The sequence below is a fragment of the Oryctolagus cuniculus genome, chromosome 8, assembly GCF_051225735.1.
Source record: "Oryctolagus cuniculus isolate XC-2025 breed Fujian yellow rabbit chromosome 8, ASM5122573v1, whole genome shotgun sequence".
Taxonomy (NCBI): domain Eukaryota; kingdom Metazoa; phylum Chordata; class Mammalia; order Lagomorpha; family Leporidae; genus Oryctolagus; species Oryctolagus cuniculus.
The window spans coordinates 30,659,254-30,682,791 of NC_142874.1; the positions used below are offsets into that span (position 1 = coordinate 30,659,254).

Below are 23,538 nucleotides of genomic sequence, written 5' to 3' on the forward strand. Positions count from 1 at the left end.
TTCCACCCCCCTGTGGACCTCCCCTGAGCATGACCGAGCCCTCTCTACCCCACCTGGGTTTCCCTGTAGGTGCCCAGCTTTGCACGAGTGACAGCTGGCCCCCGACAGGTGCCACGAGGTCCCAACACAGGCTCTGCTCCCTTGACGGCTGCCTGAGGGCAGAGTGGCTGGGGGGGGGGGTGTCACTCCCCCTGCCCTGCACTAGTCCCCTGTGGGATCGCAGGGGCTGTGGTCACGGTCGCGGGGGCTGGGAGGAAGGTGGACAGGCAGAGCAGAGAGCACAGGGCTGGGGCTGCCAGCGGGGCTCGGGGCGCTGGGTCCCGGCCGCCCTCTGCAGGCACGGGGCTGGCGCAGCCACAGGGACGGGTGAGCTCCAGAATGCAAGGCGGCAGGGGGCAGAGGGCCAGACAAAGTGAAACTTTATTGTGCCCCCTCCTCTTCAGGGGCCCCTGAACCCGTGGCACCCCGACGCAGGTGCCGGGCGCTGGCCGCTGCAGGCTCCTCACTTCTTGGATGCCGGCTTCTTGGGTCGCGGCGTGGACTTGGCCTGCGGAGAGTGAGAGGGCTCTGGGCTGGCACTGGCTACCGGCCTGCCAGAGGCCCGGCCCCTCCGGGCGTCCACTCACCTTGTGCCCTGGGCTCTTTTCCCTGAGACTGGACCTGTGCGGGGCAGGGTTGGGAGGGAGAGGCACTCAGCCCTGTGCCAGCGGCTCAGCCCTTCCCGGGTCCCCCCGCAGCACCCGGAGGCAGGCGGGCTTTTTTTTTCTCCTTCTTATCTGTTTTATCTATCGCACGTGTCTTTCATTCATTGCAAAAGGAATGCTAACTAGTACATTGCACAGAGTATGGCCAATAGACCGTAGCGAATACATCTCCGTACATCCCAGCATTGTGCACACAGGGGGCGGGGGCATTTTTCTTTGGAGACTCTTCTGGGGGTGGGGGTGGGGTTGAACTTCTAATGGCACATGAAATGAGAACATTTGGGAGCATCCTATCGCGCGGTGCACCGCAGGCTGCAGACTTTGACCAGCGCCATGGAGGCGTCCACTGAGATGCCACGGCGCGCTCAGTCCACGGCTCCCTTGCAGACGTCTGGAAGGCTCCCACGCCTGTTACTCCACTACCGTCCTGATAAGCTGCTCAGGGTGCAGAATTTCTCATTTGGATGGGGTTCTTGGGAAGGAAGGAATGGGTCAGTGTTCCCCTCCAGGCTGCCAGCCCGTGTGTGCCTGTGTGTGTATATGTGTGCTTCTGTGTGTATGCCTGTAAGTGTCTGTATGGGTGTGTGTGTGTCTGCATGTACCTGTGTGCTTGTGTTGGGTATGTGTGCTTGTGTATGTGTGGGTGCCTGTGTGTGTATGTGTACATCTGTGTGTGTGTCTGTACATTGTGTGTGCCTGTGTGTGTGTGCTGTGTGAGGGCACCTGTGTGTGCCTATGTATGTATGTGTGCCTGTGTGTACCTGTGTGCTTGTGTGTATGTGTGCCTGTGCATGTGTGCATGTGTGTGCACCTGTGTGTGCATGTACATGTGTGCACCTGTGTGGGTCTCTACCTGTGTGCCTGTGCGTGCACACGCCAGCGGCGCCATGCTCTTTCTAGCACTCCGCCTGTGCTGACAGATCGTGGCTAACCTGCTAGGCGGAAGGACTTACCTCACTGCCTCCTCCTCTTTCGCCAGCTTTTTCTTCTGGAAACAGAGAACAAGCGTTATGAGGATAGCGGGGCGCCCTGATCCGTGAGGGTCCTGCCTGGCCCCTGGCCGGGCCTGGGCGCAGCGGCCTCGGCCTGTCCTGCACACAGCCCCTGGGAGGCCCAGCACCTCTCTGAGCCCCCTCGCTCCTTTGCCCACCTTAGCAACACTCGACTGCTTCAGAGGCGCCTGCCTCTTGGCTGGTTTGACAGGGCTCTCCTCTAGGGAGATGTCCGCCTCCTCCTCTTCGTCGTCATAGTCCTCGTCTTCCTCCTCCTCCACCTCCTCCTCCTCTCCCTCTTCTTCCTCTTCCCAGGCTGGGTCTAAAGTTTCTGGGGTGGCACAGGAAAGGGGAGGGGCGTCTGGGTCTCAGGGCCACGCCCACCCGCCATCCTGGGCGCTCTGGGCCTCCCGTACCCAGGGCTGTCCCTGCAGCCTGAGTGGGACCACTCCCCGTGTGCTGGAGGCATTGAGGTGGTGGGGCCGGGTGGGAGGGGACTAGGTCCTGCGGCTCCGCCCACACGAATGAATGAACGCTGAGTTGGGGGGCCCTGATCTCCTGGGGATCAACTCCCTGGGACCAGGGTGTCCCACGGCGATGTGGCTTTCCTGGCCTCCTGCGTGGTTTCTGCTGTCTCCACGGCCTGCGCCTTCCTCCGCCCCCTTCTCTGCCACGGTGTGATGCGGCCAGGAGTCCTTACCAGGCCTGGAGCACGCTCCTTGGGCAACCCAGCCCCCAGGAGCAGAGCTAAGCAACCCTCTTTTTTTTTTTTAAATAAAGTCCCCAGCCTCGGGAATTTTGTTACAGCACCTGCCATAGCAGCCTGCGGGTGCAGACCTTGTCCTGTGGGGGCGGGGCCTGCTGAGGGCCCTGGGGCCTCGGAGCGGACGTCAGGCCACAGGGCACAGACCCTGCCCCAGCGCTCCCTGGTGCCAAGGGCACTTCTTGAATATTTCACTTCCCCCTCCCAAGTGTTCTTGGGAGAGCAAGGCCAGTGCACCCCACTCTCATTAACCTGAGGGCTGAGGCCGTGCAAAGGGGAACTGGGGCCAGGACCCTCCTCTCCAGGGTTGCCTGTGGGCATTTTGGCCCACAGCTCCGAAACAGCTCCCGTGTGTGCACTGTCAGACTCCTCCCCCCAGCCCAGCCGGGACTCGCCGGGACTCACCGTAACATTCCTTACCACTGATGAACACGGGGCCTGAGCCAGCCCGCAGCTGGAACGTGATGGAAGGAGACAGCTCCAGATCCGCCATGGCGACCTGCAGGGGTGGGGGCGGGACGGAGTGCTCAGGGCTCACCCCACTCCCACACATGCACACGCACACCCCACATGCACACACACACGCACATGCACACGCCCTCCTACACACCCCACACACGCAGATGTCCACGTGGCCTCACTGTGTTCTCAGCCCCCTCCCCTCCTGGCTCAGGTGGGTTCTGCACAAGAACAGGAACCTGACCACCTCGTCACCGGGATGGTCACAGAGGGGCTTCTGAGCCGGGGGGTGGGGGCAGCCGTGAGCTGGGGGGAGGGGCTCCCTGCCAGGGCTGGCCTGTGGCCAAGCCCTCACCCCACAGCTTCCAAACAAGTAGAAGAAAAAAAGGGGGGGGGGACTTTAATCAGTCTAATAAAATGGAGGAAAAGGAGAGGAAAAAGAAAGGCAAGGAACGTGGAAATGCAGGGTACACGCCACAGTGCATCAACCATGTGTCTACGATGGTGGAGACAGAAACAGCACCCGGCCGGGTAGATTAAAATCAAGTGCAGGGGCCGGGGTTCTGCAACGCAGTTAGGCTGCTACATAGGATGGCTGCGTTCCAGTGCAGTCCCTGGGCTTGAGGCTCGGCTCCAACTCCAGTTCCAGCGTCCTGCTAGTGCACGCCCTGGGCGGCAGGTGGCAGATCAAATGTCCCTGGCACCTACGTGGAGACCCAGATGGAGTTCTGGGCTCTTGGCTTCAGCCTGGCCTAATCCTGGCTGTTGTGGGCCTCTGGTTCACTCCACAAATGGCCCAGAACAGCAGGGGCTGGGCCAGGCCAAAACTAGGAGCCAAGAGCTCCGTTTGGTTCTCCCATATGGGTGGCGGGGGCCCAAGCACTTGGGTCATCCTCCTCTGCCCATCAGGATGCGTTAGAGGAAAGCTGGATTGGAAGTCGAGTAGCCAGGACACAAGCTGGCACTCCAATTTGGGCTGTGAGCATTCCAAGCAGTGGCTTAACTCTCTGTGCCACTGTATCCACCCATACGTTGCTTCTTCATCACCAGAAACCCAGGCTCTCTGTAGACTATTGCTCCACTGTCAATACATGGCTTCCAGCTTATGGCCCAGGATGGCTGCTCAGGTTCCAGCCATCACATCCACAGCAGGAAAGAGGGCACTAAAAAGGTCCCTTGATCTCTCTGTAAGGATGCTTTGCAGATGTTAAAAAAAAGTCCTTCTGGGCTTCTGGGACCGGCAGCTTTGGCGCGGTGGGTTAACGCCCTGGCCTGAAGCTCTGGCATCTGGTTTGAGATCCGGCTGCTCCTCTTCCGATCCAGCTCTCTGCTATGGCCTGGGAAAGCAGTGGAAGATGACCCAAGTCCTTGGGGCCCTGCACCCACGTGGGAGACTCGGAAGAAGCTCCTGGCTCCTGGTTTCGGATCAGCACAGCTCCAGCTATTGTGGCCATCTGGGGAGTGAACCAGCAGATGGAAGACCTCTCTGTCTCTACCTCCCTTTGTAACTCTTTCAAATAAATAAAATAAATTGTTAAAAAAAAGAAAAGCCCTTCTGCTTCCATTCCATTGGCTAGAGCTTTGTGGGGAGCAGCCCGGACTGGACTGAGTTACTGGAATTAAGACTTATTCTATGCATCTGCTCTCCCACAATATGGCGCTGGGAGAGAAGTAAACAGCTTCCGCACAGCTGCCTCCAGTTCAACTAATGAATTGTAGGACTTGCTCCTGATTGGAGGAGAGCAGCGTACTCGGCGTGTGGGCAGCCGAGTTGGGATTGGCAGAGGAGGACTATAAAGGAGGAGAGAGACGGCATGCACCAGGAACATCTAAGGGGAACATCTAGCTGAAGGAACACCCGTGCAGCCCCAGAGAAAGCCGGCCGGCGGTGTGCCGCTCCCCTGCGGAAGTGGGGAATGCGGCCAGGGGGAACTGCCCTTCCACGGAGGTGGAAGGGATAGTAGCCAACCCGGGAAGAACCAGCAGCAAACCCGGGGAGGGCCGAGCAGACAAAAAGAACAGCGCAGGGTTCAGTGTCGTTCCTCCACGAAGAGGGGGAGCGACAGAGCTTCATGGCTATGCCCAGCTCAGATGGAATATCATCGGCAGTAGCCTTGGGACCAGCTCTGATTTCCATTATTCAACACACAGCCATGGTGGACACTGAAGGACAACTGGGCCAAAAGTACGGGGTCTCGCTGTACGATTTCTTTTTAAAGATTTATCCATCTATTTGGCAAGCAGTTATGCAGGGAGAGACAGAGACAGAGGTCCTACCTGGGTGGCAGGCCCCAGCACCTGGGCCGTCCTCTGCTGCTTTCCCATCAGCAGGGAGCTGGATTGGAAGCAGAGCAGCTGGGAACCAGACCAGTGCTCCAACATGGAGTGGCAGCGGCCCAGCCCACTGCAACCACACTGCCAGCCCCTCAGATTATTAAGATTTATTTGAAAGAGTTATACACAGAGAGAAGGAGAGGCAGAGGGAGAGGGGGGAGAGGAAGGAGAGGGAGAGGAGAGGGAGAGGGGGAGAGGGGGGAGAGGGAGAGGGGGGAGAGAGAGAGGGAGGGGGAGGAGGGGGGAGAGGGAGGGGGAGAGAGGGAGGAGAGGGAGCCGGCGCTGTGGCATAGTGGGTAAAGCCGCCGCCTGCAGTGCCGGCATCCCATATGGGTGCCGGTTCGAGTCCTGGATGCTCCACTTCTGACCAGCTCTCTGTTATGGCCTGGGAAAGCAGCAGAAGATGGCCCAAGTGCTTGGGCCCCTGCACCCATGTGGGAGACCTGGAAGAAGCACCTGGCTCCTGGCTTCGGATGGGCACAGCTCTGGCCATTGCAGCCATCTGGCGAGTGAACCAGTAGATGGAAGACCTCTCTCTCTCCCCCTCTGTCTCTCCTTCTCTCTCTCTGTAACTCTATCAAATAAATAAATAAATCTTTTAAAAAATACACTAGAAAAAAGAGGAAAGATCTTAAAAAATTGTCAATAATAATATAAACTTCTGCCTTAAGGAACTAGCTAAAGAGAAAGTTAAAACCCAAACAGGAAGTAGGCTTTCTGCTCAGGAGTCAAGGCTGTGCTTGGGGCACCTGTATCCTGTATCAGTGCCTGCGGGTAAGACCTGGATCCACGGCAGATCCCGGCCTGCAGTGCATGCACAGCTGGAAGGCAGCAGCTGGTGGCCCACGTACTTGGTCCCTGCTGCTCACGTGGGAGACCCGGATGAATCCTGGCTCCTGGCTTCGACCTGGCCAGCTCTGACTGCTGCAGACATCTGGGGGACAAACAGCAGATGGAAGACTGATTTTTCTCTGCGTCTCTAGCTTTCCAAAAAAAAAAAAAAAAGAAAAGAAAAGAAAAAAGGAAATAAAAATTTAAAAGACGAAATTAAAGGCCATAAAGAACAGCCTAAATAAAAAGCAAAAGTAGATGAACGAGAGAAAAACGGACGAGACCAAAAGGTGGCTCTTGAACAAGGGTGACAGAACTGTTCCATCTGTAGGCAAACTGGACACGCTGTGAAAGAGAGAAGCTCCACGCTGCCCTGTGGTGCCCACAGAGCAGGCCTCGCTGCCGGCAGCAGACAGGGAATGGGGAATGTCACCAGCAGCTCCCTGCTAACGCATCTCACAAGGCAGAGCGACCGGACATCACTGATCCACACGAGAGAAGCTCTCCCAAGGGCGGGAGCAGTCTCCCGTGTGTGACAGACACTTAACCAGGCCAGTGCTGACCCCATGACTCCCCCTAAAACATTTACTTGACAGGCAGAGTTAGAGAGAGAGAGAGAGAAAGGTCTTCCTTCCGTTGGTTCACCCCTCAAATGGCCACCACGGCTGGCGCTGCGCTGATCCGAAGCCAGGAGCCAGGTGCTTCTCCCGGTCTCCCATGGGGTGCAGGGCCCAAGCACCTGGGCCATCCTCCACTGCACTCCCGGGCCACAGCAGAGAGCTGGCCTGGAAGAGGAGCAACCGGGACAGAATCCGGCGCCCTGACCAGGACTAGAACCCGGTGTGCTGGCGCCGCAAGGCGGAGGATTAGCCTAGTGAGCCGCAGCGCCGGTCTCCCCCTAAAACATTTAAGAAATACCAAATATATAGAACTCTTGCAGAAACCAGAAATAGACCACCTTTCTAATAATTCCATGAGGCTAGCATTCCCCCAGATAGTAAAGTCGGGCAAGAAACAACAGACCAGTGTTGCCTCTACACAGACACACAAATAGCCTTAACAAAAATATCAGCCAATAAGGGGTGCTGTGGTGCAGTGGGCTAAGGTGCCACCTGCAGTGCTAGCATCCCATATGGGTGCCAGTTCAAGACCCGGCTGCCCCACTTCTGATCCAGCTCTCTGCTATGGCCTGGGAAAACACTAGAAGATGGCCCAAATCCTTGGGCCCCTGCATCCACGTGGAGGATCTGGAAAAAGCTCCTGTCTCCTGGCCTTGGGTTGGCTCAGCTCCAGCTACTGTGGCCATTTGGGGAGTGAACCAATGGAGGGAAGCCCTTTCTCTCTGTCTCTCCCTCTGTCTAACTCTACCTCTCAAATAATTTTTTTTTTTTAAATTAGCCAATAGAATCCAGCACTGTATTATAAAGTAATACATCATGATCGGCCGGCGCCGCGGCTCACTAGGCTAATCCTCCGCCTAGCGGTGCCGGCACACCGGGTTCTAGTCCCGGTTGGGGCGCCGGATTCTGTCCCGGTTGCCCCTCTTCCAGGCCAGCTCTCTGCTGTGGCCAGGGAGTGCAGTGGAGGATGGCCCAGGTGCTTGGGCCCTGCACCCCATGGGAGACCAGGAAAAGCACCTGGCTCCTGGCTCCTGCCATCAGATCAGCGCGGTGCGCCGGCCGCGGCGGCCATTGGAGGGTGAACCAACGGCAAAGGAAGACCTTTCTCTCTGTCTCTCTCTCTCACTGTCCACTCTGCCTGTCAAAAACAAAAACAAAAAAAACAAAAAAAAAAACATCATGATCAAGGGCATAGGGGATTTATTCCAGGATGCACAGGAATTCACAATTACATTTGCCACCCAGCAGGATAAAAGGGGAAAGTCACCTCAACAGAGGTATTAGGGAATCCTTAGGCAAAGTCAACACCTGTGTGACAGAATGTCTCAGCAAACCGGGAGTAGGCAAGGACATCTTCAACCAGGTAGAAAACACCCTGACTTAACTAAGCTCAGACTGCTTCCCCTAAGGTCTGGCACAGGGCAGGGCTGGCCCTGCGTTCACCCCTTGGTCCTACGCCGCCTTTGAGGGGCTGGTCAGGGGAGTAAGATAAGAAATGGGAGGCGTCCACACAAGCACTGAAGTTCAACTGTCTATTCGCAGACGACCTGCTTTTAGATGTGGGGGAGCCTATGGAATCCAGACCTTGCTGTAGCCGGCGATTCCTTAGGCTCAATCCCCAAAAGTACAGGCAACACCACCACCAAATAAACAAACACATAACTGGGCTACAGCGAAACTAAGAACTCTATGCTGTCAATTCTGTAATCAGGAAACTGACAGCAGAAGAGATTCCGAATCATCCAATAAGGGACTTGCGTGCAGGACGTAGAAAGAACTCACACAACTCAAAAGTTTTAAATTCTCAAACAAACTCAGATCCAGTCTTAACAAATGAACCAAGACATGGCTGGATGACATCTCGCCAAAGGCCCCTAAGCGTACGGAGAGATTTTCAACATCAGGGCTGTTTAAGGGAAGACGGATCAAAGTCCCAGTGAGCTGCCACTGGACCCCCACTGGGATGGCTTGCCTCCCTCTGGAATAGACCAGATTGGAGCCAAGGCGACTGGAGGTAGCCCAGCTAGGAAGCCCTGCAAAGCCAAGCAAGACAGGGCCAGCCTCGTGGCTTGGGGTTTAAGCCACTGCCTGTGATGCCGGCATCCCATATGAGTCCCGGCTGCTCCACTTCCCATCCAGCTCCCTGCTAATGCCCCTGCGAAGGCAGCGGAAGATGGCCCGAGTGCTTGGGCCCCTGCACCCACATGGGAGACCCGGAAGAAGCTCCTGGCTTCCATCTGGCCCAGCCCCAGCCGTTAGGACCATCTGGGGAGTGAACCAGCGGATGGAATACCCACCCCACCCCCAACAAAAAAAACTGTCTTCCAAATCAATCACATGTTTCAGACCAACAAAGTAGGACAAAGCTGAGCAGGAGAGGAGCGATGGGACCAGGGTGAGCAGTGAGGCTGGGTGAAGGCAGAGTTTGTTGTGGCCATGGATGGGGCTCTGGAGTGCAAGGACAGCTCGCTACCAGCAGGGGGTCAGGTATGTGGTGGGGGTGGGGGGTGGGGTGGAGACGGTAGATAGGACCAAGAACGTGGATTTAGATTCGCCAGGTTGGGATCAGCTGCTAAGTACATTGAGCTGGATCCAGGACCCCAAGCCTTTCTGGGTGCAGGCGGGGAGCGGCGAGATGGCCCGGGGAGCGTGCGATAATAGCAGGAAAGAGTGGCCGCGGGCAGTGCACACGGGTCTCCCCAGCCTGGCCGGCCCCTGCTGCGGGGGGCGCGGTCAGGGGACGTGTTCTGTGCTCGGTCTGCAAGACCCTCACGGCTGCACCCCCTTGTCCACAGTTTATAGGCCGGCCTCCCTTGTGGGGACACAGACAAGAAACAAAAAAGACTGCGGGACTGGAAAAGTAGACCTAGAATGTACAATACGAGCCGGTTTGTGTTTCTGCCAGGAGCGTGCGGGGACCCCGCTATATGACTGTTCATGGATTCCACCATCGCAACGATGCAGAAAGAACCCCGGAGCACAGGAACAGAACAGCGTCGGATAGGATTTCACCCTCGTTCATGGTGCAAAAGAACATTTTAAAGGCACAGTGGGGCCGGCGCCGTGGCTCACTAGGCTAATCCTCCGCCTAGCGGCGCCTGCATACCGGGTTCTAGTCCCGGTCAGGGCGCCAGATTCTGTCCCGGTTGCCCCTCTTCCAGGCCAGCTCTCTGCTGTGGCCAGGGAGTGCAGTGGAGGATGGCCCAGGTGCTTGGGCCCTGCACCCCATGGGAGACCAGGAGAAGCACCTGGCTTCTGCTTCGGATCAGCACGGTGCACCGGCCGCAGCATGCCGGCCATTGGAGAGTGAACCAACGGCAGAGGAAGACCTTTCTCTCTGTCTCTCTCTCACTGTCCACTCTGCCTGTCAAAAAATAAATAAATAAATAAATAAAGGCACAGTGGGTCTAGAAGGGTGAACACTCCACGCAGAGCAGAAAGCCTTGGTAACGGACCAGGAAGGAGAAGTGTCGCCTCCATCACACCCAACCGGCATTGCTCCCGGCGACCCAGCCCCCTTGGCGAAACACGTGCACACACACACACACACACACAGACTGAAACCCAAACCTGCCCTCACTCTCAGCGATTATTTGCTTAGGAGACCCAAGAAAACCAGTTAGAAACAAGAGACGTTCCCCGAATACACAACCGCCATGCAAATCGTCAACAGCGTCCCTGGCACCATCAGAGAAGTTTAAAAACGCAATTCCGGGTCCAGGTGTTCGGTCCAGAGGTTAGGAAGAGACCTGGGGCATTGCCTGCACCCCATGTGGGGTGCTGGGCTTCCGTACCCGGTGCCACCCCTGACTCCAGCCTCCTGCTTGTGGGCATCCTGGCAGCAGCAGGTGGTGGCTCGGGTAACTGGGTGCCTGGCACCCACGTGGGAGGCCCCGCTGGAGTTCCCGGCTTCAGCCCGGCCCAACCCTTGTCGTGGGGAGTGAACCAGCAGATGGGAGCACTCTCTCTCCGTCTCTGTCTCTCTCTCTCTCTCCGTCTCTGTCTGTCTCCGTCTCTCCGTCTCTGTCTCCGTCTCTCCGTCTCTGTCTGTCTCCGTCTCTCCGTCTCTCCGTCTCTCCGTCTCCCTCTCCGTCTCCCTCTCCGTCTCCCTCTCCGTCTCCCTCTCTCTCTCTCCGTCTCCCTCTCTCTCTCTCCGTCTCTCTCTCTCTCTCTCTCCGTCTCTCTCTCTCTCTCTCTCTCCGTCTCTCTCTCTCTCCGTCTCTCTCTCTCCGTCTCTCTCTCTCTCTGTCTCTCTCTCTCTGTCTCTCTCTCTCTGTCTCTCTCTCTCTGTCTCTCTCTGTCTCTCCGTCTCTGTCTGTCTGTCTCTCCGTCTCTGTCTCTGTCTGTCTGTCTCTCTCTCCGTCTCTGTCTCTCTCTCTCTCTCCGTCTCTGTCTCTCTCTCTCTCTCCGTCTCTGTCTCTCTCTCTCTCCGTCTCTGTCTCTCTCTCTCTCTCCGTCTCTGTCTCTCTCTCTCCGTCTCTGTCTCTCTCTCTCTCTCTCCGTCTCTCTCTCTCTCCGTCTCTCTCTCTCTCCGTCTCTCTCTCTCTCCGTCTCTCTCTCCGTCTCTCTCTCCGTCTCTGTCTCTGTTTCTCTCTCCGTCTCTGTCTCTGTTTCTCTCTCCGTCTCTGTCTCTGTTTCTCTCTCCGTCTCTGTCTCTCTCTCTCTCCGTCTCTGTCTCTCTCTCTCCGTCTCTGTCTCTCTCTCTCCGTCTCTGTCTCTCTCTCTCCGTCTCTGTCTCTCTCTCCGTCTCTGTCTCTCTCTCCGTCTCTCTCTCCGTCTCTGTCTCTCTCTCTCCGTCTCTGTCTCTCTCTCTCTCTCCGTCTCTGTCTCTTTCTCTCTGTCTCTCTCTCTCTGTCTCTCTCTGTCTCTCTCTCTGTCTCTCTCTGTCTCTGTCTCTCTCCGTCTGTCTCCGTCTGTCTCTCTCCGTCTGTCTCTCTGTCTCTGTCTCTGTCTCTCTCCGTCTGTCTGTCTCTCTCTGTCTCTCTCCGTCTGTCTGTCTCTCTCTGTCTCTCTCCGTCTGTCTCTCCGTCTCTGTCTCTCTCTCTCCGTCTCTGTCTCTCTCTCTCTCTCTCCGTCTCTCTCTCTCTCCGTCTCTCTCTCTCTCCGTCTCTCTCTCTCTCCATCTCTCTCTCTCTCCATCTCTCTCTCTCTCCGTCTCTCTCTCTCTCTCCGTCTCTCTCTCTCTCTCCGTCTCTCTCTCTCTCCGTCTCTCTCTCTCTCTCCGTCTCTGTCTCTGTCTCTGTCTCTGTCTCTCTGTCTCTGTCTCTCTGTCTCTGTCTCTCTCTGTCTCTCTGTCTCTCTGTCTCTGTCTCTCTCTGTCTCTCTCCGTCTGTCTCTCTGTCTCTCTGTCTCTCTCTGTCTCTCTCCGTCTGTCTCTCTGTCTCTCTGTCTCTCTCCGTCTGTCTCTCCCTGTCTCTCCGTCTCTCCCTGTCTCTCCGTCTCTCTCTGTCTCTCTCTCTCTCTCCGTCTCTCTCTCTCTCTCCGTCTCTCTCTCTCTCTCCGTCTCTCTCTCTCTCTCCGTCTCTCTCTCTCTGTCTCTCTCTCTGTCTCTCTCTCTGTCTCTCTCTCTGTCTCTCTCTCTCTGTCTCTCTCTCTCTGTCTCTGTCTCTCTCCGTCTCTGTCTCTGTCTCTCTCTGTCTCTCTCCCTCCATCTCTCTGTCTCTCTGTCTCTGTCTCTCTCCCTCCGTCTCTCTCTCTGTCTCCCTCCGTCTCTCTCTGTCTCTCTCCGTCTCCGTCTCTGTCTCTGTCTCTCTCTCTCTGCCTCTCTGCCTGTCTCTCTGTCTCTCTCCCTCCGTCTCTCTCTGCCTCTCTGCCTCTCATATAAATAAGAACACTTTCAAGATGTAGTCTGTGAAGACCCCCTCCCCGCCGGCGCGTGCGCTCTGGGGGCTCACCATGGGCAGGACGGAGGCCTGCAGGGAGGCAATGGTAACGGGCGACGCCTTCCTGTCCTCCTGGCCGGCTCCGGGCAGCACCTCCACCCGGTTCACCTCCTCCTTGGCTTTCTCCCCCAGGCAGATCTGCGTTGCAAACAGAGGCGTGGGGCTGCCGCAGCATCCAGCCTGCTGCATCCGCGGGGTGGGGGGCGAGGGGCACCCACCGTGTTGAGCCACAGTCTGCAGCTCTCCTTCCCCTCCACCTGGGGCTTCCAGGTCCAAGTTCGCTTCTCCTGATTGAGCTCACAGCCTACTCGGGAGAGGGGAGCCCAGGAGTGGGACAGAGGGCAGAGGAGAGCAGGGGGTCCTTCCAGAGGGGCTCGCTCCCCCCCCCGCCCCCGCCCCCGCCCCCGGCGCCTCTGCTGGGGGCAGAACGAGCTGGGTCCTCACTCACCCCAGAGCAGCGTCCTCACTGCCTTCTCAGCTGTGCTGCTGATACTGCTGCGGTTCATGGCGCCGGGCAGGTGGGGGCGCTAGGCTGGCAAGAAGGGCGCCTGCTGTGGGGCGAGGCCCTGGGCCACTCTCCGAGAGTGACACCAAGGACCCACCAGCAGCTGGCACTGGGCAGGCCTTGTTCCCCGCCCCAGAGCGCCTGCCCCGGGGCAAAGGTTTATCAGAAACTCCTGGATGACAAATGACAAATGTCCCAGGGTCCAGAGCATCCCTAGCCCCCCCCCCCAACCCCCTCACCCCAGCAGCAGTCCTGGGTCGCGGTGAGAGAAAGGGAGGAAGTTACAGCCACTGCCTTGCAACAGGAGCCCTTACTGATTTCATGGTAACTGAGTAGCATAGCTTAGTGGGCTCTCAGTGGCTCCAAACGCAAACAATTGGTAGAGGAAAGGCTGGTTACCCTGATGGGAGCAGCGCACTGCCCACGCCCACAAACATCGCCTTGTGCCCCCCTCCCAAAGATGTACAAGAGGCCCCAGGGTCCTGGCGCAGCGAGTTAAGCTGCCACCTGGGACGCCGCCGGTACCCCACACTGGGGTGCTAATTTGAGTTTCCGCTGCTTCATTTCCAATCTGGCTTCCTTGCTAATGCGCCTTGGAAGGCAGAGGAAGGTAGGGCAAGTGCTTGGGCCCCTGCCACCCACGTGGGAGACCCGCTATTGTAGACACGTGGGGAGTGAACCAGCAGATGCAAGATCTCTCTCTCTCTCTCTCTGTCATCACCCTCCCCTTCAAATAAATAAATAATTAAATCTTTTTTAAAAAAGAGGCACAAGGATTATATTAATCAAATGATAATTAACCCTTGTTGAATATGGGGGAAAAGCCCCGAACAGGGGCTGTCATCGTGGTGCACAGGTGAAGCCACCACCTGTATGGGCGCCAGTTCAAGTCCCGGCTGCTCCGCTTCTGGGCCAGCTCCCTGCTAATGCGCCTGAGAGAGCAGGGGAGGATGGCTTGGGCCAGCGCCAGCCCCAGGCCACTGTGGCCCCTTGGGGAGTGAGCCAGCGGACGGAAGATGGATCTGTCTCTAACTCTGCCTTTCAAACACACAGTTAAATCTTCAACAACAACAACAACATCATAAAACCCCTACGCAAACAGCGGTACCCATGGGAGAGAGAGAACTGAAGTGTGTGGCCTTTGCCCCCTCCCAGCACCTGCAGGGCCATGGCTTTCACGAGGCTCAGGGAAATCCGGGTGCGTGTGCCCAGTGTGGTGCCAGTGGCACTGGTGTCCCCGGAGGCCTGGACCCCGCTCGGCCCCTCCCAGGCCTTCCCCACCTACTGCACGGCCACCTTCAGCCATCACGGCTCCTCCCTTTCGCCAGAGGCTGGCTGTGCCCACCTGGCTGTTAAGAGGCCTGAGAGGGCGGGAGGGGGCCAATCAGCCTTAAAGAGACAGTCCTCCCTCCCCACCAACCCCCATCCTCCTCTCCGGTGCTGGGGCCTCACCTGCAGTGTTAGGACAGGTGCGCCCTTGGAGCGGGAGGACCCAGCAGGTGCAGCCGATGCTGCAGGCCCAGAAGCGCTCGGAAGAAGCAGCCGCAGGCCCGCGGGGGCGTCCCCAAGCCTCCTGGCTGGTCGGGTCGCAGCGGCGGCGGTGAGTACCCCTGGCCCCGTGCCTCTGCCAACCGCGTGTGAGACCCGGAGCTGCTCTGCCTCTCGGCCTACACGGGCGTCCCAGGCTTCACGGTGGCTTTGGGGCGCATTTCGCGGATGGCGAGTGATGCGGCGCATGTCAAGTAGTGCTTGTGGTCGGCATTTGTTGCTCGCTTTATTATGTTGCAGATGTGTTAGGGAGGTTAGATTTTATTCTGTTTTTCATATTTTTCCTTAATAATTTACTTGAAAGGCAGAGCTACAGAGAGAGAAGGAGGGAGGGAGGGAGGGAGGGAGGGAGAGAGAGGGAGAGAGAGAGGTCTTCCATCCCCTGGTTCATTCCCGAAATGGCTACAACGGCTGGAGATGAGCCGATCTGAAGCCAGGAGCCAGGAGCTTCTCCCTGGTCTCCCACATGGGTGCAGGGGCCCAAGCACTTGGGCCATCTTCTGCTTTCCCAGGCCATCAGCAGTTAAGTGGCTTGGGAGAGGAACAGCTAGGAATGCATCCAGGCCCATATGGAATGCTGGTGCTGCAGGCCAGGGCTTAGCCTACTATGCCTCAGCACGAGCCCTCAAGTCTGCTAATTTACCAACAGTGGCCACAAAGGCAGGGCCTGCGCCAGACAAAAGCCATGAGCCTGGAACTCCATCAGGTGTCCCGTGTGGACTGCTGGGGTCCAGCAATCCGCTGCTTCCCCAGGTACATTAGCAGAGAGCTGGATCGAACTGTGGCAGGGGCTGGCACTGAGGCGTAGCGGGTAAAGCCACCACCTGCAGTGCCCGCATCCCATATGGTTGCCGGTTCAAGTCCCGGTTGCTCCTTTTCCAGGCCAGCTCTCTGCTGTGGCCCAGGAGGGCAGTGGAGGATGGCCTGCACCCGCATGGGAGACCCGGAAGAAGCACCGGGCTCCTGGCTTCGGATCAGCACAGCGCTGGCTGTGGCGGCCATTTGGGGGGTGAACCAATGGAAGGAAGACCTTTATCTCTCTCTCCCTCTCACTGTCTGTAACTCTACCTGTCAAATAAATAAAAAAAAAAAATAAAAAGACCCGCAGCAGCAGGACTGGCACTGGTGCTCACGGGCTGGTGCTGGGGCAGGAGGCAGATGAACCCGCTGGGCCTCTCACCATCAGGTGTGTGTGGGGTGTTCTGCAGGCTTCCTTGTTTGAGTCACATGTGCTTATGTTCCTTACCTCGCTGAGTTTTTTTTTTTTAAGCATTATGAATGGGAATTGCATGCTATGTGTTTCTTTTTTGCTTTCTTTCTTTCAAGATTTATTTATTTATTTGAAAGGCAGAGTTACAGAGAGGCAGAGGCGGGGGGGGGGGGGAGAAAGTCTTCGATCCACTGGTTCACTTCCTAGATGGCTGCAATGGCCGGAGCTTCACCAATCTTAAGCCAGGAGCTTCCTCCAGGTCTCCCATGTGGGTGCAGGGCCCAAGCACTTGGGCCATCTTCAGCTGCTTTCCCAGCAGAGAGCTGGATGGGAAGAGGAGCAGCCGGGACTCAAACCAGTGCCCATATGGGATGCGGGCACTGTAGGCGGTGGCTTTATCTGCTACGCTAGAGCGCCGGCCCCATTGTGTCTTTATTGAGATGGATTCCTCCTGTTGTGCACATGGAGTGTGCATTTATTAATGTTTTGGAATGCAGAACCAACCTTGCATTGGGTGTTTTACAGTTTGGGGGTAGAGGAGGGGGAGAGGGAGGGAAAGGAGGAGGAGGGAAGTGTTAGGACCAAGGCCAGCCATAAGGTGGGTTTGTTGGTTCAAGTTGTTGGCAATTTCCCATCACTCCGGACTCCTGGGGCATAGGAAGGCGTGAGGTGATGGCATCGTTATCTGGCTACCTCCTGCTGCCTAGGGGGTGGGGCATAGGAGGAGAGCAAGGGTTCCTTGGTGGTGGAGGAGTAGGGTGGTCTCAGTGCCTTCTCGGGTAGCAGTGTGGGAAGTGGCGGTCACCCGGCCCGTCAGGAGCTTGTGTCGCGATCGGCAGAACAGGGCGGATAGGTTAGCAGAACCAAAATGACTGTTATGGGCTGTGGGGACAAGTGGGAGCCCAGTGGGGCTGTCTCCACAGGTGACGGCCACACCCTGTCCCCCTGCCTGTTCCCGGGCTTTTTCCATTTCTTCCCAGAGCGTGCCACACCTGTTTAACGAAGCAGCAGCATTCTTCCCCCAAGAACAAGCATAGCCCCCCCCCCCTTCTTCTCCATGGTTAGAGATCTGGGCCTCAATGGTTTTGGAGAAGTACTGCCACCAGAGAATCATCTGGTCCTGGCGATGTGAGAGGCTACGCTGTCTAGGGATTTTCTGCAGGCTCTGGACATCTCTCGAACTCATCTAGGGAGGTCCCTGGTCTGGCAGTTCCAGGAGTGGCCCCGGGAGAGGACTCTGGGGCCAGCTAACAGGGGCCAGGGCTGGGCTTGATGTGTGCTCAGGAAGTGGGGTAACAAGGATGGGAGGAGCCACTCATCGTCAGTGGTCAGATGTGGGAGGGGAGTAGATGGGCGAGAGTACAGGGTCCCGTCCAGCTGCAGGGAAGGCACGTGTGAGCCTGATCCTGGTGGACGGAGGATTCTCCCGGGTTTGCTTCTGGGCATCTCCACGAGACAGTTCCGGGGCGGAGTTTGATCCAGTCGTCACGCGATGCCAGGGGGCAGGGTTGAAGGTGGCACTCAGACGTGCCGTGGTGAGGGCTGGTGTTTGTGTTGAGTTGGCTGGCACGATGGGCGTCTCACACACCAGCCTTGCAGGCTTTTGGGGAGGAAAGATGCCGGTAGGGGAGGGAACGGGAAATCACTGGCAGTCTTGAAGGACTGGATGGGAGGCTGGAAGAGGGAACTCAGTGTGGGGAGGGAGAGCTCAGATTGGGCGCAGCACAGGGTGTGTGTAGCGTGTAAGGGGCAGGCGGGGTGAGTCGGAGTCAGGCTTGGCCAATCACCAGCTGATGCCCCTGTGGCTGTGGAGTAGGAAGTGTTGTTTTTGTTTTTTGTTTTTTTTTTTTTTTTTTTTTTGACAGGCAGAGTGGACAGTGAGAGAGAGAGACAGAGAGAAAGGTCTTCCTTTTGCTGTTGGTTCACCCTCCAATGGCCACTGCGGCCGGCACACCACGCTGATCCGATGGCAGGAGCCAGGAGCCAGGTGCTTTTCCTGGTCTCCATGGGGTGCAGGGCCCAAGCACCTGGGCCATCCTCCACTGCACTCCCTGGCCACAGCAGAGTGCTGGCCTGGAAGAGGGGCAACCGGGACAGAATCCGGCGCCCCAACCGGGACTAGAACCCGGTGTGCCGGCGCCGCTAGGCAGAGGATTAGCCTAGGGAGCCACGGCGCCGGCCTGGAGTAGGAAGTTTTGAGAGCCGTGGGGGCTCCGTGAACAGTTTGGGTATGTGTCTGTTGTATGGCCCCTGGCAGTGAGGTGCTGGCCCTGCATCACAGGGCCTGTCCCAGGGTGAGGGTGAGGGCTAGGGGTTTGGAGTTAGGGTTCAGGTTGAGATCATGCTTCCGGCAAGGAGTCCCTGGGACGTGGAGGAACATCGGTTGAATTGTAGGAATGACGCGTGGGCTTTCAGAGCCAGTTCACGCACGTTAGATTGGGGTTGTCTGGCTGCAGAGTGGTTGTGGGAGACGAGCGTGGTGGGTGAGGTGGCCCAGCCATGGTGAGGGTGAGGCCCGGGGAGCAATTCTAGCGTGTGGGCCGGGAGGGATCGGCAGAGGTGTTGGCGTAGTGAATGCGCAGGCTGGGGAGAGAGAGAGGCCAGGTTAGGAGCAGCAGAAAACAGCACGGCCTCGTCGGGAAGAGGAACAGGGGCGCTGAGAAGTTCCTCTGCACACGCTAGGCCCGTGGCAGGACTGGGGCTGTGACTGCAGCCGAGAACAGGGGATGTGGGCAGGGGAAGGGTGGCAGGGGTGTGGGCAGGGGAGGGGTGCAGGGGGAGGGGTGGCAGGGGTGTGGACAGCAGAGGGTGGAGCAGAGGGAGGGGGTGGCTGGGGTGTGGGCAGGGGAGGGTGGAGCAGGGGGAGGGGTGGCAGGGGTGTGGGCAGGGGAGGGTGGAGCAGGGGGAGGGGTGGCAGGGGTGTGGGCAGGGGAGGGTGGAGCAGGGGGAGGGGTGGCAGGGGTGTGGGCAGGGGAGGGTGGAGCAGGGGGAGGGGTGGCAGGGGTGTGGGCAGGGGAGGGTGGGGCAGGGGGAGGGGTGGCAGGGGTGTGGACAGCAGAGGGTGGAGCAGGGGAGGGGGTGGCAGGGGTGTGGGCAGGGGAGGGGTGCAGGGGGAAGGGTGGCAGGGGTGTGGACAGCAGAGGGTGGAGCAGAGGGAGGGGGTGGCTGGGGTGTGGGCAGGGGAGGGTGGAGCAGGGGGAGGGGTGGCAGGGGTGTGGGCAGGGGAGGGTGGGGCAGGGGGAGGGGTGGCAGGGGTGTGGACAGCAGAGGGTGGAGCAGGGGAGGGGGTGGCAGGGGTGTGGGCAGGGGAGGGTGGAGCAGGGGGAGGGGTGGCAGGGGTGTGGGCAGGGGAGGGGTGGTAGGGGGAGGGGGTGGCAGGGGTGTGGACAGCAGAGGGTGGAGCAGGGGGAGGGGTGGCAGGGGTGTGGGCAGGGGAGGGTGGAGCAGGGGGAGGGGTGGCAGGGGTGTGGGCAGGGGAGGGTGGAGCAGGGGGAGGGGTGGCAGGGGTGTGGGCAAGGGAGGGTGGAGCAGGGGGAGGGGTGGCTGGGGTGTGGGCAGGGGAGGGTGGAGCAGGGGGAGGGGTGGCAGGGGTGTGGGCAGGGGAGGGTGGAGCAGGGGGAGGGGTGGCAGGGGTGTGGACAGGGGAGGGTGGAGCAGGGGAGGGGGTGGCTGGGGTGTGAGCAGGCATCCGGGTGAGCCGGGCACGTCGGCTAAGGATGTCAGTGGAACTTACTTGCAGGGGATTTTGGGGCTTGGCCCTCGATCTGGGGAGGGCCAGGGGCACTTGGTCCGGTGAAAGTGTGTCTCCGTGGCCAGGTTGGTCAGGGTGTTTGGTGGGTCGTACCTTCCCTGAGGACTAGGGATGGTATGGAATAGGGACTCTCAAAGACTCTGGAGTGTTGGGTCACCTGTTGGGATATGGAAGACAGGGATTCTGACTTGTTACCCAAGTGACAGGGGGCAGGGACTCCAAAAGGAGGGAGCTCATACCAGATGGAGGCGGCAGTGGACACTTGTGTAGCGGGGAGGCCACAGCCTACTCTCTCTAAGGGGGGGGGGCGTCTGTGAACCGACCTGCCAGACTGGGGCGGGGGGCGGGGAGGGCAGAGATCCGTGTGCTTGATGGGTTGGAACGGGAGAGGGGTGCAGACTGGAAACCCGGGTGGCTCTCCTGCCAGTGGAGCAGCAGTCAGATGGGGTCATAGAGTTTTAGAAAGATCTACAGTGACTCAGGTTGGGGCAGGAGAGGTTGTGTAGGTTCCCGCTGACGTCCCCACTACCCACGGGGTGAGGGGCTTGGAGGTTACCCAGGGTCCCAGGTTACCATGGTAGGAGCACGCAGCAGGGGAGTCATGGGAAAGTGCCTGAAGGCCTCTGGGCTGGGGGCCCTGATTGGCTTAGAGGTTTGTGGATGTAATGCCGATGGGAGGAGCCATTCAGTTTTTAGGGGTCTCTCCTCCTGGTTGACCTCATCCTGCTATCAAAGACTCGGGAGGCAACATTTTTTTAAAAAGATTTATTTATTTTACTTGAAAATCACAGTAACACACACAGAGAGAAGGAGAGGCAGAGAGAGCAAGAGTGAGAAGGAGACAGAGAGAGCTCTTCCATCCACTGGCTCACTCCCCGGATGGCTGCAACAGCTGGAGCTGCACTGGTCCGAAGCCAGGAGCCAGGAGCTTCTTCCAGGTCTCCCACGTGGGTGCAGGGGCCCAAGGACTTAGGTCATCCTCCACTGCTTTCCCAGGCCACAGCAGAGAGCTGGATCGGAAGTGGAGCAGCTGGGACTAGAACCAGCGCCCATATGGGATGCCAGCACTGCAGGCAGGCGGCGGCTCTACCCGCTACGGCACAGCACCGGCCCCAGGGAGGCAACATTTGAAAGCTCCTGCTGGGGCGTTTGGGGTCCTCGTTCTAATGTCTCGAGTTTCTCTCCATGTCCGGGGCCAGCTGATGGACTCCACGTGTAAGGAGAGTGGTCCCTGCAGGGGTGCTGGGACCCAGACTGCTAAACTCAATGAGTCAGGTTCTCACCCAGACTCTGGGTAATGTCTGCGATCTAACTGTAATTGAGTGTGGGACTTCATGTCTGCATGTGGTCCCGGGGCAGGGCGGCTTCGTCCTCAGGTGGGTAGGGCCTGGAGGTCCTGTGTGGGTAGAGCATTGCCGGCCGCTGCGAGTGGGGTTCTGTTTTGCTAGTTGGAGCGGTCAGCATGTTCACGGGCTGCTTGCTAAATGCCGGCTCGCTCGTCTCTGAAGTTTGTGTGGAATGTAAAATATGACAGACACCTGGCCAGGTGAGGAGGTGCACCTGTCGCACGGGGGCGCTCCTGGTGGCGTATCCTGGATCCTCAGGGGAGGAGCCAGGCTGGCCCTCCATTTGGGGACATATCAGTCACAGACAAAGGAACAGGGACCTGGGCTGTGCCTGCTGTTCTCGCCACCTCCCGGAGGGGGACATGTGGTGAGGAGGAGGAGATGGGGAGCGGTCCAGAGGGAGAGGTGGCTTGGAAATCGGGTGTGGGGGGGTCTTGGGTGTGTGGATTCTGGGAAGCTGGGACGCGGACCGCAAGGGGCAGTGGGAGCGGATGTAGGGGACCTCTGGGCACTGGCCATTTCATCGGGGAAAGTTATTCCAATTCCGGGAAGGACTGGGGTCGAGGGTCCCGATTCTGGTTGCCCAGTGAATATTGTGGGAAAGTTTGGCTGCAAAGGCAGAGGAGTTTCTTGGACTTCAGGTCGGGAGCCAGTCCGAGAGTCCCACGGTTGCTCAGCAGGCAGCACACAGGACTGTGGGAGGGATGGACTGTTCTGATCCCATGCTTTTGCTTTTTAAGAAGATTTGTTTAGGGACTGGTGCTGTGGTGTAGCAGGTTAAGCCACCGCCTGCAGTGCCTGCAGTGCCGGCATCCCGCATGGGCGCCGGTTAGAGACCCAGCTGCTCCACTTCCAGTCTACTGATCTCTGTCCTGGGAAAGCAGTAGAAGATGGCCCAAGCCCTTGGACCACTGCACCCACGTGGGAGACCCGGAAGAAGCTCCTGGCTCCTGGCTTCGGATCAGCGCAGCTCTGGCTGTTGTGGCCATCTGGAGAGTGAACCAGTGGATAGAAGAGCTCGCTCGCCTTCTCTCTCTCTCTCTTCTCTCTCTCTCTCTGCCTCTCCTTCTATCTCTGTGTAGCTCTTTCAAATAAATAAGTGTTTTTAAAAAAATATCATTTATTTATTTGAGAGCAGTTACAGAGAGAGGTAGAGACAGAAAGGTCTTCTGTCTGCTGGTTCATTCCCTATTTGGGTGCAATGGCCAGAGCTGGACCTATCAGGAGCCAGGAGCTTCTTCCAGGCCCGCCACGTGGGTGCAGGGGCCCAAGGACTTGGGCTGTCTTCTACTGCCTTCCCAGGCCACAGCAGAGAGCTGGATTGGAAGTGGAGCAGCTGGGGTCAGACTGGCGCCCATATGCGATGCCAGCTCTAAGGCGGCAGCTTTTGTTCCCACGGAGAAGGCATTAAATGATCTTTGGACATACACTCTCGCCTGGTCAGAACATGTTATCCTTTTTTATTTTACATTTTTTGTTAAGATGTATTTATTTATTTGAAATAGAGTTAAAGAGAAAGGGAAAGAGAGCCAGACTTGGGCCATCTTCCACTGCTTTCCCAGACACATTAGCAGGGAGCTGGATGGAGGTGGAGCAGCCAGGACTCGAACCAGTGTTCGTGAGGGCTGCTGGCGCTGCAGGCAGCAGTTTAACCCATTACGCCACCGCGCCAGGCTCCTATTGCCCTTTATACCCTTCTGCATTTGACCTGCTTACATGTGGCTAGTCTTGCGTCTATGTTCATGAAGCAGGTTCCTCCAGAAGCTGAGAAAACTGTGCGTTTACATCGGGCGGTGGGCCTGCTCCTGTTTCCTGAGCTGTGTGCAGCCGGCATTGCGCCTCCCTCGCCATCGGTTTCATGGTCTGCAGGCGTGCAAGTGTGTGTGTGTGTGTGTGTGTGTGTGTGGAGAGAGAGACATTGAGGGAGAGACAGGGAGAGGGAGAGAGAGGGAGAGGGAGAGACACTGGAGAGAGGGGATTGAGAGGGAGAGGGAGAGGGATTGAGACAGAGAAAGCTAGAGATTGAGAGAGAAACATTGAGATTGAGAGAGACATTGAGAAAGGCAGAGATTGAGAGAGGCAGAGAGAGATATTGAGAGATTGAGGGAGAGAGATTGAAAAAGAGATTGAGAGATTTATTTAAAAAAAGATTTATTTATTCGAAAGAGTTACACAGAGTAGGAGAGGTAGAGAGAGGTCTTCCACCTGCTGGTTCACTCCCAATTGGCTGCAACGGCCAGAGCTGCACCAATCCAAAGCCAGGAGCTGCTTCTGGTTCTCCCTGCAGGTGCAGGGCCCAAGGACTTGGGCCATCCTCCACTGCTTTCCCAGGCCACAGCAGAGAGCTGGATTGGAAGTGGAGCAGCCAGGACTCAAACCAGAACCCATATGGGAGCCAGCACTGCAGGTGGCTGCTTTACCCGCTATGCCAAAGCACCGGCCCCGAGAGATCAAGAGATCGAGAGATCGAGAGATCGAGAGATTGAGAGAGAGATAGAGAGATTGAGAGAGAGATAGAGAGATTGAGAGAGAGATAGATATAGAGATGTAAAGATTGAGAGAGATGTAGAGATTGAGAGAGAGAGATGTAGAG

At 57.7% G+C, this 23,538-nt stretch overlaps 1 protein-coding gene across 8 annotated transcripts; it reads right to left on the reverse strand.

The window, feature by feature from the left end:
- Nucleotides 1–402: 402 nt before the first annotated feature.
- Nucleotides 403–14,486, reverse strand: NPM2 (nucleophosmin/nucleoplasmin 2). 8 transcript variants are annotated; one of them, XM_089302260.1, is made up of 9 exons: nt 14,372–14,486; nt 13,034–13,117; nt 12,804–12,889; nt 12,598–12,723; nt 2,865–2,958; nt 1,855–2,027; nt 1,658–1,692; nt 627–660; nt 403–547 (listed from the first exon to the last, which is right to left on the reverse strand). In XM_089302260.1, the coding sequence occupies exons 2-9, from the start codon at nt 13,089–13,091 to the stop codon at nt 503–505; spliced, it is 651 nt and encodes a 216-aa protein (XP_089158386.1). In that variant the 5' UTR covers nt 13,092–13,117; nt 14,372–14,486; the 3' UTR covers nt 403–502. The 8 variants fall into 8 exon arrangements, with proteins under 8 accessions (XP_089158386.1, XP_089158387.1, XP_089158385.1 ...); XM_089302261.1 differs by having other exon boundaries at nt 14,376–14,476; XM_089302259.1 differs by having other exon boundaries at nt 2,880–2,958; nt 13,034–13,112; nt 14,376–14,468.
- Nucleotides 14,487–23,538: the final 9,052 nt, after the last annotated feature.